This window comes from Mobula hypostoma, chromosome 4, assembly GCF_963921235.1.
Source record: "Mobula hypostoma chromosome 4, sMobHyp1.1, whole genome shotgun sequence".
NCBI classification, from domain to species: domain Eukaryota; kingdom Metazoa; phylum Chordata; class Chondrichthyes; order Myliobatiformes; family Myliobatidae; genus Mobula; species Mobula hypostoma.
This window is the reverse complement of record NC_086100.1, coordinates 123981515-123995507: the sequence shown is the minus strand read 5'-3', so window position 1 is coordinate 123995507 and position 13993 is coordinate 123981515. Positions and strand designations below refer to the sequence as shown.

At 39.9% G+C, this 13993-nt stretch overlaps 1 protein-coding gene across 2 annotated transcripts in view; it reads right to left on the bottom strand.

Moving 5' to 3' along the window:
* Window positions 1-13993, bottom strand: part of arhgap10 (Rho GTPase activating protein 10) — a 212224-nt gene that overhangs the window by 113734 nt on the left and 84497 nt on the right. For both annotated transcript variants that reach the window (XR_010017730.1, XM_063046452.1), the window contains exon 3: window positions 6101-6162. Coding sequence is in view for 1 of the 2 variants with exons in the window: in XM_063046452.1 (XP_062902522.1) it covers window positions 6101-6162 (62 nt within the window). In the remaining variant the exon portion in view is untranslated. The remainder of the gene's footprint in view (window positions 1-6100; window positions 6163-13993) is intronic.

Sequence of the window (13993 nt, the reverse complement as noted above, 5' to 3'; positions counted from 1 at the left end):
ATTTGGCTTGTCCCCTAAAACCCTTACTAATTTTTATAGATGCACCGTAGAAAGCATTCTTCTAGGGTGCATCACAACCTGATATGGAAGTTGCCCTGTCCAAGACCGAAAAAAGCTGCAGAAGATCGTGAACACGGCGCAGCACATCACAAAAACCAATCTTCCGTCCTTGAACTCACTTTGCACCGCACGCTGTCGGAGCAGTGCTGCCAGGATAATCAAGGACACGACCCACCCAGCAAACACACTTTTCGTCCCTCTTCCCTCCGGGAGAAGGCTCAGGAGCTTGAAGACTCGTACGGCTAGATTTGGGAACAGCTTCTTTCCAACTGTGATAAGACTGCTGAACGGATCCTGACCCGGATCTGGGCCGTACCCTCCAAATATCCGGACCTGCCTCTCGGTTTTGTTGCACTACCTTACTTTCCATTTTTCTATTTTCTATTTATGATTTATAATTTAAAATTTTAATATTTACTAATTTTTACTATTTTTAATATTTGTAATCCAGGGAGCGGGAGTGCAGAATCAAATATCGCTGTGATGATTGTACGTTCTAGTACCAATTGTTTGGCGACAACAAAGTATAAAGTATAAGTATAATTTATATGTGGATTTGGAACGTCACGACGGACAAGATCTACAGTGACTGTTTTCTCGCTTTACCAGCGTGGAACTTGTTGAATACTCCGTACTTACTTTCTCTTTCCATTACAACGTGGAATACAAAAATCTCTCTCCCATCGTTTATTATATGGATGACTGAACTTTCCTACTTTACCATCACAAGACTCTAAGCCTTGTTCCCCAAGCTCAATAGTTTGGGAGTTATATTTACACACACATATATACACATAACACTGTTAACTTTTGTTTATCTTGGTTGAGTTACTGTATTATAAGTAGATACTAATAAAGATAGTGGTTTTAACATTAAAACCTGACTCAGCGTGAGATCTCTTGCTGCTGGTTTGTTTCTAAAATGTTACAGTTCGTAACAATACTAATTAATAATATTTCTCTTTTAACTTAGATTTCTGGTATAGGCAAAAAAAAAGGAAGAAAATAAAACAGGAAATACCACTAATTTCATCCAAAATTCTTGCATTGTTTTATAATTCTACATCTTCCACTTAATTTCCAAATGAGCTTCTACATTTACTTTGTGAAAACGGGAGGTCTCACTCAGATAAGGAAGTTATTTCTCATTGCTTTCTTGCTTGAACTTGGTGCTGTTCTGTTCCAATAAAAACACCAAATAATAAAAATGGTCCTCATCGGGTTTTCATGACCAAAAATATCTTACTTAATGCTATTTTCACATGGGAACATTAGTATTTTTTTTAACTCCCTGAGTAAAACAGAAGTTCTCATGTTTGGTCAAGGCAATTATTTTGGTAGTTTCTAAACAATAATGTTGCAACTATTTAATATTAAGAACATTAATATAACTTCCCATAGATTCTTTTCTCAAATGCAGGAAGTTCAATAAACAGCAGTGGGATAATACTTTACTTCCATATTGGACCAGAATGTATTAAAGCATGCTAGATTATTTATATTTGTCTGTTACCCTTCAGCTCAAAAAAACATTTCCTTTAGGAAGCTGGAAGAGCAAAAAGCAGCAAAGATTCTGGAATTTGGTATAGGGCAGTATAGGATCAATTGAGTCCTGAGAGAGACAGTCTACTCAAGGAGGGAATCGGGACAGCAAACAGGGACATGAGATATCCTAGGCACATCAGGAAAAGAAGAATCTATAAGTATATCAAGAGCAAATTGAAAACTAGTGAAAGAATCAGTCCCTTAATGGATTATTGTGTTTGTCTATGTGTGGAGCCATAGGCAGTAGTGAGGTCTTTCTTTCTTGTCTATATAACCATGCAAAAGCTCGACAAAGCTTGGGAATTCAGGGACAGCAACAGCAATGTCCTGAAACATATTGATATTACAAAAGGGGAGGTATTGGCAATTTTGAAACCCACAAAGTTAGTTAAATTTCTGGGACCTACAACGCAGGGAAACAAGGGATGAAATTGCTTGGACCCACAAAGATTTTTGAATCATTCCTAGACATGGGTGAGGTACCAAAAGACTGAAGGGCTGCAAGGATACACCAAGGAACTAAAGACCAGTGAGCCTAACATCAGTGGGGGGTTAGTCACTGGAGGGGATTTTGAGGGACAAATGTATCTGTATTTCGAAAGACAATGACTGATTTGGAATAGACAGCATGGTCTAAAGTGGAGCAGATTGTGTCTTATGAATTGAAGTTTGATGAAGAGGATTGACAAGGAAGGGCAGTAAATGTTGTCTACATAGACAAGGTCACATATGGCAGACTGGTCCAGAATGTGAGATCACATGGGATCCAGGGTGAGCTGGCCATCCAGATACTAAATTGGTTTAGTAGAAGGTGTCAGAGGGTGGTAAGGAAGAGTTTTGTTTTTATTTATGAGGGCTGTGACAGTGGTGCTCCACATTTGTACAAACAAACCTGCTGTTTGTCATATACAGTGGATTCTAGTTAATTGGGCCATCGGTTAATTGGGTCAGCCATTCATTTGGGACCACCCTTTAAAAAATAAAAACTAATGGAGAAAATAGCTGGGATTCCCTTTGTTTATTTGGGATACTATGCCGCTTAATTAGGAGAGAAGACTTCTGCCGAACAGTTTCTAACTAGCGTCAGTCACGTGCACTTGTGTGGCCGTTACACACTACACTGCGCTTACAGTGAACAACTTTAAATAGCATCAGGTTGTGCGTGCTATATGGTTATATTATCCATTTGGGCCAATGGATGCCAATTCAAAAAGCAGTGATACTGGATCATTTTGTTCTTTATTTTGACCTTAAAAATTTTCAGATGCTTTTCAACAGGCTGAAACTTTCCCTAAGTCGAAGGAGGCTGAGGGATGACCTCAGGAGCTTATAAAATAACGATCAGCCTAGATAAACTGTATTGTCAGTTTCGTTCCCAGGGTAATGAGTCTAAAATGAGAGGACAGTCATTTAAAGTGGGTGTGGAAAGGTTTAAAGGGGACTTGAGAGGCAAGCTTTTACACGCAGAGGATGGTTGGAAGATGGAATGAACTCAGAATCAGGTTTACTGCCTCATGACGTGAAATTTGTTGTTTTATGGCAACAACGCAATGCAAAGACATAAAATTAGTATTACAAAATAAATAAATAGTGCAAAAGAATAATGAAGTAGTGTTCACAGATACATGGAATACATAGAAGCCTGATTGCAGAGGAGAAGAAGCTGTTCCCAAAACAGAGTGTGGGTCTTCAGGCTCCTGTCCCTCCTCCCTGATGGTAGCAATGAGAAGAGGACCACTTCCAGATGATGAGGATCCTTGATGATGGATGCCACCTTCTTGAAACACTGCCTCTTTATGTCCTTGATTACAATATTCAAAAGGCTTTTGGATAGGTTCATGAATAAGAAACATTTAGAGGGATATGGGCCAAATGGGACTAATTCTGGAAGGCATATTATTCAGCACTGATGAGTTGTACTGAAGGATCTGTTTCCATGCTGTATAACTATGATCACGGGGCTGCCCAGAAATTCTACTCCACCCATTTTTGGTGCATTAAAATTTGGCTCCATTGAGCAAAACAGTAACACTGGCCAAAATCCAGCTCAAACTGGCATTTGGTCAACAACCAGAAACAAACTCTCAATGAGATCTGCTCACATCACACAGGACACCCCAATGCTTTACATGGGCCTCAGTGCTTCAATATCCCGAACGACATGACAGCAACATACCATGCTGCCATAGAGGAAATGGGTCACAGAGGAGGAGAGCATTCCCACATTCACTCAAAGGAACATGTAAACTTTGGTCAGGAGATACAGGATGGTCCTACAAATTAAATGAGGGGATCCCTAGAGAACTACTAATTCCAGCCATGAAAGCTTGATATGAGGTGTTTGCTCTTCTCCAGAATAAGTATCATGGAGCAATGCTGAGGGGCGGTTCAAGATTTCATAAGTTACGCAAAGTAATCGGCACATTCCTGTTCCTAGCAACTAGAAATCCTCTAAGAATATATATATATATACACATTTTTTTTTCTAAATACAAGGATCTGAATTCTTCAGGTGCCACTCATCAGGAATTAAGAGATATTTCAGTAGGCCAGCAGTCATCAAAACAGGGAAGCATTCATTCATGTTATATCTGTACAGGTGGAGCAGCATAGAAGGGTGTGAGGAGATTTTATGCTTCACCTTTGTAATCCCAGAAGATAAATGACACATTTTATCGGTATTAAACATTGTACGGTGGAGCTTGCTTTGGGAAGATTCATTTTGCTAGCTCTTTATGAAAATTTTGTGTCAGAGTCCCCTGTATTCTAGGTAGCCAATGGTCTGACTTGTCTCCTCAGCTAGGAGACGAGTCTGTGGATACTGAATAATTTCCACATTCCTGTTGATCCTGAAAATCCTCAGACTCAACCATGTTCTGATTTTCCTCCTGGTCTTCTGTGTAATGGCTGCTGTCTATGTTTCGCTAGATTGAGCAGCATACAACGTTCTCATCTGCTTGGCTTGTACTGCAGCACAACTCTGGACTAATGCAGAATACAAAGTCTTCAGGGAATCCATGACATTTCTCAGTCTCACTTGGTGCAGGTTACGTTGTATCTGTCCTCACCTGGCTGTGATGTGAAGTGATGTGAAGAATTGGAGAAGTGAATTCTTTATTCTCCCACATCTGAAAATATCTAGAATTGCAGACTGCCTCAGAATTAATATCACATTTCCAGAAAAAGTGATAATCCTCATTAAGAAATTGTTTTTGTAGTCTACAACAATCTGCAGATCGAGGCAGTGGAAACTTTTCCTCTTTTTTAAACGATTGGGGTGATTAAGAGGAGCCCTCATGTGGTCAGGGAGCAGCTATGGAGCGAAAAAATGAGTTAATATTTCAGGCTGATGAACTTTTAGGGTTTTGATGAAAGGTCACTGACCTGAAGCATCAACTCTGTTTTTCTTCAAATTGATGATTCCTGATCTACTGAATATTTCCAGAATTTTCTGTTTGTACTTCATTGACAATTACAGTTGAGAAAAATAAAACAAAGGAACAGTAGCGAATTTGAACGGGTGAATTTGAGTCCATTCAAGGAATCCTGTGAGGGGTAGGAACAATAAAAGAAATCTGCCAATGTCCCACAGAAGGACAAGTAATGAGGCTAGGGATAAGATAACTGCTCACTGCATAAAGAGCCTGAAAACACTCAGCACAAATATTAAAGATGTTGTGCGACTGAGAAGAGAGATGAGGAGACCCTGGAGCAAACAAAACCCAAAATTTATATTGTTCGGAAGCACATTCAGGCTCATCCTAATATGAGGAGGAAACCTGAACTTGCATTTAAAAATTACCTCTGGATCTTTTTTCATCTTTGCTACCCTTTTCTAGTAATTAGGCCTGACAGGGAAGTGAGTATTATTCAGCCGTTTAGGCTAATCTCCAGCAAGTACAGGCACAGAGCCATCAAACACTCCTGATAGGTTAACACTTTCATTTCCGGAATCTCCTCTGGATCCTCTCCAACGCTAGCACAATTTTTCTTAGATAAGGGGCCCAAAAGTGCTCAAAATACTAAAAGTGCAGTCTGACCAGTGCCTTATAAAGACTCAGCATTACATCTTCGCTCTTATATTCTAGTTCTCTTGAAATGAATGCTAATGTTGCATTTGCTTTCCTTACATCCAACTTAATTTAACAAATTACCCTTTAGGAAATCATGCACAAGGACTCCCAAGTCTTCTTGAAATTTGGATTTTTGAATTTTTGAACCCTCCCCAACAGCTCTAACAATCCTACAATGATCATTAGCTCATGGGAATTTAGAGAACAAAGAGAGAGTGAGTCTGCATTTACAACAATTTGCAAATAGTGGTGCGCTGCAATCAGATTCTTGATAATATGTTATTTGTTTGTTGTGACTTGTCCAAAACAAAATTATGCATATTTATAAAGTAAGCAAGCAGGGCAGTTCCCAGAGCACAGAGCCAAAACATACAGAGACATAATACCTGCTACTCAATCCAGCAAAAAGTACTTCTGCTTACCATCATTTCCCTTTGTTCCTCAAGAGTACGCAAAAATACTGCGAACTCCTGCACCGACTCATCTGGAATGTAATGACAAAACAAGTTAACAAATGAGGACACTTTTGTAATGATTTCCCAGGATAGGTGCTCCCATTCTAAAGATCATTGTGAATCAGGAACAGGAATAGGTTGTTCAGCCTCTTGAGTTAGTTCAGTCATTTAAAGGCATCAAAGCTGCTTGTGACTGCATATACTTTTCAAATCCTCATATTCCATAAAACAATAGATTAATAAAAGTTATCCATTTAAGATTTGAAAATAATGAACAAGTGCTAATTTTAACTTTAATTATGTCATCCCTATATGCTGTGATTGGGCTAGGGTTAAATCAGTGGTTTGCTTGCCGGTGCAGCACATAGGGCCAGAAGGGCTTGTATCGCGCTGTATCTCTAAATAAAAAACATTAAAATACTTCTGGAGAAAGCATTTCACTCAAGGTCACTTTAATTTGATTTTAAAATTCATCCCTGAACGTCTTTTAGGTCTTTCCTTCCAAATGGCCCAGTTCTAACTTAAGTCATGTTAACTTAAACTGGAGCTCCCAACTAGGAGAAACAGTTTCTCCATAACCACCCCAAGAAGTCTCCTTAATATCTTGACAGTAAACATCTGATTCCCAGAGCAGAAATCGTGAGATATTTTAATGAAACATTTCAGTGCCACATGCCAAGTGAATTGGAGTATAATTGCAATTGAAAAGCAAAACAGCGACAAGAATCTGAAATAAAAACCGAGTGCTTTCAGTGCACAGCACATAATGCATCATCTGTGAAGAATTGGTATTTTGTCAGAACAGCAGATCATCAAAATAAAATGTTAACTCTGAATGAAGACTGAAGGTCTCTCAAACTGAAATGTTAAATCTGTTGTTCTTCCCACAGATACTCCTGAGTGTTTCCAGCATTTGTTTCTATTTCATATTTCAAGGATCCAGTCTTCTTTAATTTCCCCTCATTATGAACAATTTACAGTAAATATATTTATAGCATTTTGGTGTCCAAATTACAGACAAATAAATTTTAAATCAAACCGACCCATTTAACCCTAGCCTATTCAGAGAACAATCTACAATGTACGTCTTTAAACTGTGGAAGGAAACCAAAGCACCCAGAGGAAACCCACGCGGTCACGGGAGAACATATAAACTCCTTGGAGATGGTGCTTACTTACTGTCTGTCACACCACTGGCATTTAGGGCAGCAATGAAAGTCCACCATCTCTGTCCATAAATACAGTCACACACAGATATAAAAGGATTCTTCATTGTTTTTTCTGTAACCATTTTTTTTTACCAGTCAGGGTTGTTAGCCCTGAGCTCAAACCCTGAACCTGGAGGACTGGTAAACAACTCAGTCTGGCCTTTACCCTTTGACCTGTTTGACATGGGTGACCCTACCAAGAGCCAAAACACAAAGCCCGACTCCAGCCAACTTAGCTCTCTGGGTCAGAGAGGAGTAAAAAAATCTTCAAACCCTGTGACAAGGTTGTGGTCCACTTGGAGGCTTATAGATGGTGCCAGAATTGAACTCCAACGCCCAAAGCTGTAACAGTATCGCGCTAACCACTACACTATTGTGGTGATTTACAGGACTCACTACTTTGATCCTTCATGACAGTTACCCATTTTTTTCCTTTATATTTGCATCCAGCTGACATGATCAGGAAGTTTGAAAATGATAAAAAAAAGATAATAAGGTGGCTGAAGGCATAGATGAATCCTCAAAATTGAAAAATACATCAATGGACATCGAATGAGCAGATGACAGGGAATGCATTCTGGTTTTAGCTTGAAGGGGAGAAATGGGACAGAAAAGCATGGTCATTATGCAAGAATCACCAGTTATCCCAAAACAAGAGTACTGATAGAACATTGGGCCTCACTTTTCACAAAGGACTTGACTCTACTAGAGAAAGAACAGGCAGCATGAAAGGATAAGGCCTGAACTGGAGTATTATTGCAATGAGAAAAGATTAGATAGGGGGGATTGTTTTCTTCAGAAGAGCTTGGGGGAAATTTAATAATATAACATTTTAAGGGGGTTAGATAACCAATAGGAAAGGCAAGTTTTCCGAGTAGAGGATTAATAACTAGCAGGCATAGATTTAATGTAATTAGTTGAAGGATTAGAGGGAATATAAGTGAAAACTTCTTCATCTAGAAAGCGATGGTAGCCTGGAACCCACTTCCTAAAGAAAAATCTCTATTGGATTTAAATCAGCATGTGATGCATACATTTAAAAACGCAAGCCACCTACAAAAGCATGCACTGAGCAAGTAGGAGTAGGGTGGCTTATTCTTTCTTCGCCCAGATCAACCCAATGGCTCAAATGATCTCCTATCACAGTGCATGCATCTCTACATCTAAGAACGCTGAACAAAGAGACAAAGGATTTCATTTATACAGTACCCTTGAAGATTGAGAAAGGCTATTTGAATTAAATATTCTACTGTTTCTTAAATGACTGCAGCATATTATCTCCCTTAACACTATGTGGACTGCCATTAACAATGTTAAAAACTCATCATAAAATAACCTTTTACTAATTTGAACCAGTGTCTCTTTGCTCCCTACAAAATTAAATGTATCCAGATCAATGTTACAAGACATAGAACAGTAGACATCATCTTGCCATACGTGGACAAATGATCTTAGCTTCCACAAACTTGCCCTCCACTGGAAATAAGTTAAATCCTGGAGTTTGCTTTATGTCCTTTTAGCTTGTTTATCTCTATACATTGGCACTACTCACTTCTCACGTCTTCAGATAAATTATTCCTATTCCACAACTCTTCAACTTTAAACTTAACAGTCTTTCATAGTCAACTAAGTGCTAACCCTGTAAGGCATCAACCTACAGATAAGTTTTTAAACCAAATCCCCAGGTTTTCCATAATAAAAGACATCATTGCAGTATTTTGTAATTCTGAGCAGAGGTCTCACATCTGAAACATTAAACCTGTCCTCTTTCCAGAGACGTTGCCTAATCTGCCAAGCATTCTGCATTTGCTGCATAATTTAACTATTTTGCAAGGCAGGGGAGATGCCTCCAGTGTCTAGACATCAGACAGACATGCATACTAACTGCCCACAGTTCCCTGTGCAATCATGATCTGTCAGTTAATCCTCAGCATGCCTCACACTTACTTAATGTGCATGCTGAAAAATGAAGTCTGAGAGGTGTTGATTCCCTCTCATCCAACTATTCACTGCAACACAGATTCACCAGAGAGCCCAGCAGCAGACAAGCTGAGGAGGGAACAATCCTTTCACAGAATGCCTTCAGCTCTAAACCAGAGAGAGCTGGCACATGAACATCAACCCCATTAATTTGAATGGAATTGCACAAAAATATAGATTAAGTGCTTGATTCATTTTGTTTTATTGCATTGTTTTAATATACTATTCTATTGCCTTAATGGTTTTTTAAACTAGTGACACCTACTTGACTAATTTTTAAATGCCTCTGTAGATCTGATGCGTTAAAAGGCAACAAAAGTGCCTCCAGCGGTTAGTGAGCATTGTGGGAGAGGGACCTCAGGATGTACCGTCTCATCTGGGATAGTCAGCTCATTCCAGTTCTCCATGTCTGAGAAGTGGCAAAAAAGGGAGCCGTGGATGGATGGCTTCAGTAGTGAGTAGGTCCAGGATAATCAGGCCCAGAGCTTATCCATCCATCAGCATAACTGACAAATTATTGGGCTGAATATTCATTCACTCAACTGTAGGATGTCATGTGAATTCATGCATACAATATTCTGAGAGCCTTACTGCCAGTTTGGAAATTTGCTTCCTCATTCCTCAGCATGATTTTCATTTTTCTTTGATGTTTTCCCACAGAAAACTTTCACTAATGACTGTGACATTAGAGCAACATAAATTTTTAACCTCACCTAGCTGGAAAATTACAGTCTTGACTATTCGTAGAACAACTAGGCCTTACCGCCAGTGTCCCTGAAACACTGCCCACAAATTAAACTCTGTCCACACTGAGATCTGACTTTTTCCAATCTCAAATACAGCTTTGTGTGCACCTTGACCCAGAGATGAGGATCATGGTCACTATTCAGAATGGGAATACTATTGGAATTGGTTTACTGTTGTCACACATATGAAGGTACAGTGAAACTGTTTTGAATGCTATCTATATAAATTATTTCATAACAATGGTGCATTGAGGAGGACAAGGGAAAACAAACAGTTACAGAGAACATGCAGTGCAGGCAGACGATAAGGTGCAATGTCACAATAATTTAGATCATGGGATCAAAAATCTATCTCATCACACTAGGGGACTGTTCAATAGTCTTATAACAATGGGATCAACACTGTCCTTGAGCCTGATGGAAGGTGCTTTCAGGCTTTTGTATCTTGTCAGAAAGTTGGGGGGGGTGAGGAGGGTGGGAGAAAAGATTTGGTGTGGGCGGGGTGGGGTCTTTGATTACTTTGGCTGCTTTACTGAGGCAGAAAGAAGTGTAGACAGAGTTCACGGAAGGAAGACTAGGTTCTGTGATGTGCTCTGCAGCTTCTTGCAATCTTAGACAGAGTAGTTGCCATACTGAGCTGTGATTCATCGAGATAGGATGCTTTCTCTGCTGCATTGAGAAACATTGTTGAGGGTCAGTGGAGACATGCCAAATTTCTTTAGCCTCCTGAGAAAGTACAGGTGCTGGTGTGCCTTCTTGGCCATGGCCATCTATGTGGTTGGGATTCCCAGCAATAAAGTGAGGTATCTACCTGCCCAATCACTTGAAGGGCCTAACACAAATTGAGGTTTCCATTATTTTGAAATTGCAATCCTGACTAGGAGCTTAGGAGGTAAATGTTTACATAATTAATTTTAATACCATCAATTGCTTTTTAGTGTGTCAATATGTCTTCAATTTTTTTTTATAACTTTCATGCAATGGAATAGATATTGTAAGTCTCTGGGGTAAAAAGGTGCCTCATTCTGAAAGGGGTGAGGATTCCACCCTCAGCTTCACTACTCAGCACTTTACATGTGGATCATGTGTGGGTGGAGACCATAACTTACAGCAGCAGGCAAAGTCCACAAAGTCAAACTCATTACTTTACAGTTGGGTAAAACATGACAAGCAGATATTTTTGACTGTTGCTACCATATCTAATGTATGGATGTCTCCATATTTACTACTTATTCTTCATGTTTATTGTCAATACCTCAAATTTCTTCTGAAAGTAAACAGTTTGGTTTAACAGAGGCAACTGGACTAAGTAAATTAATAAGTCCATAACAAGGTAATATGGTTAAAACAATATTATCTGCCATTTGGCTACAAGACCAAACAAACTAATTGGTAAGACTACACTTGTCACCAGTCAAGAATTGTAACCCTGCTGGACTATCCCAGAAGGGCTGATTTATTTTTCAAACCAGCAGTCTGAGAGAAAATATGCAAAGTCTATAGACCATTAGACCTTGGAGCAGAATTTAGTCTATTCAGCTCATTGAGTCTGTTCCACCATTTCATCACAGCTGATTTATTATCCCCCCCAACCCTATTCTCCTGCCTTCTCCCCGTAACCTTTGACACTCTGATTAATCAAGAACCTATCAACTGCTGCTTTAAATATATCCAATGATTTGGCCTCCACAGCTGTCTGTAGCAATTAATACCACAGATTCACCACCCTCTGGCTAAGGAAATTCCTCTCATCTCTGTTCTACACAAACATACCTTCATTCTGAAACTGTACCCTCTGGACCTAGACCCATCCACTAAAGGAAACAAAACAGACGAAAGTCAGCATGGTTTCCTTCAGGGGAAATCTTGCCCGACAAATCACAGGAAATAACAGGCAGGATAGACAAAGGAAAATCATTGGATGTTATTTACTTGGATTTTCAGAAGGCCTTTGATAAGGTGCCACACGTAAGGCTGTTTAACAAGAAAAGAGCCAATGGGATTACAGGAAAGATACTACCCTGTATCATCAAAGGAGAGCCCACTTAGTAGAGACCCAGGCTAAAGAACTAGAGGACAAGGGTACCGAGATAGCCTGCGACTTATAAAAGTGCGGCATTTAAAAGCATTTAGGACGGATAATGGATGCAAGCCTTGATGCTGCGGGGAGATTATCCCAACATGTAGATGGGAAGAACAGGAATGTAGGCAGTGGGGGTAGTGTAGCTCTGCTGGTAAAGAGTGGCATCAAATCAGTAGAAAGATGTGACATAGGATTGGAAGATGTAGAATCCTTCTGAGTTGAGTTAAGAAATTGCAAGGGTAAAAAGACGCTAATGATAGATTTATACAGGCCTCCCAACAGTAGCTGGACCACAGATTGCAACAGGAAATAGAAAAGGTGTGTCAAAAGGGCAATGTTATGATAGTCATGGGAGATTTCAACATGCAGGTCGATTGGGAAAATCAGGTTGGTTATGGATATCAAGAGAGTGAGTTTGCTGAATGCCTACGAGATGGCTTTTTAGAGCAGTTTGTCATTGAGCCTACTAGGGGATCAGCTATACTGGATTGGGTGTTATGTAATGAACCGGAGGTGATTAGGAAGCTTAAAGTAAAGAAACCTTTAGGAGGCAGTGATCACAATATGATTGAGTTCAACTTGAAATTTGATGGGGAGGAAGTAAAGTCTGACAGCAGTATTTCAGTGGAGTAAAAGAAGTTACAGTGGTATGAGACAGGACTTGGCCAAAGTAAATTGGAAGGAGATACTGGCAGGGATGTCAGCAGAGCAGCAATGGTTCAAGTTTCTGGGAAAAATGAGGAAGGTGCAGGACAGATGTATCAAATGGCAAAATAGTACAACGATGGCTGACAAGGGAAGTCAAAGCTAATGTAAACGCAAAAGAGAGAGCATACAACAAAGCAAAAATTAGCAGGAAGACAGAGGATTGGGAAGCTTTCAAAAACCTACAGAGCAACTAATATAATTAGGAGGGAAAAGATGAAATATAAAAGCAAGCTAGCAAACAATTTCAAAGCAATGGAGCTTTTGAAAAGCATTGTTAGATAAGTCACCGGGACTGGATGAGATATACCACAGGCTACTGTGGGAAGCGAGGGAGGAAATTGCCGAGCCTCTTGCAATGATCTTTGCATCATCAGTAGGAACAAGAGAAGTACTGGGGGATTGGAGGGTTGCAAATGTTGTTCCCTTGTTCAAGGAAGGGAGTAGAGATAACCCAGGAAATTATAGACCAGTGTGACTGACTTCAGTGGTGGGCAAGTTGTTGGAGAAGATCCTGAGAGGCAGGATTTATGAAAATTTGGAGAGATAATCTGATTAGGGAAAATCAGCATGGCTTTGTCAAGGGCAGGTCGTGCTTAACGAGGCTGATTGAACTCTTTGAGGAGGTAACAAAAGACATTGATGAAGGTAGAGCAGTGGATGTAGTGTACGGTATATGGATTTCAGTAAGGCATTTGGTAAGGTTCCCCATGTCAGGCTCCTTCAGAAAGTAAAGAGGCATGGGATCCAAGGAGACTTTGCTTTGTGGATTCAGAATTGGCTTGCCCACAGAAGGCAAAGGGTGGTTGTAGATGGTTTGTATTCTGCATGGAGGTCAGTGACCAGTGGTGTTCTGCAGGGATCTGTTCTGGGACCCCTCCTCTTTGTGATTTTTTTTTAAATGACCTGGATGAAGAAGTAGAAGGCTGGGTTAGTAAGTTTGTTGATGACACAAAGGTTGAGGCTGTTGTGGATAGGCTGGAGGGTTGTCAAAGAGCAGAGAGACATCAATTAGATGCAAAACTGGGCTGAGAAGTGGCAGATAGCCTTCAACCCAGATAAGTGTGAAGTGGTTCATTTTGGTAGATCCAATTTGAAGACAGAACATAATATAAATGGTAAGACTCTTGGCAGTATG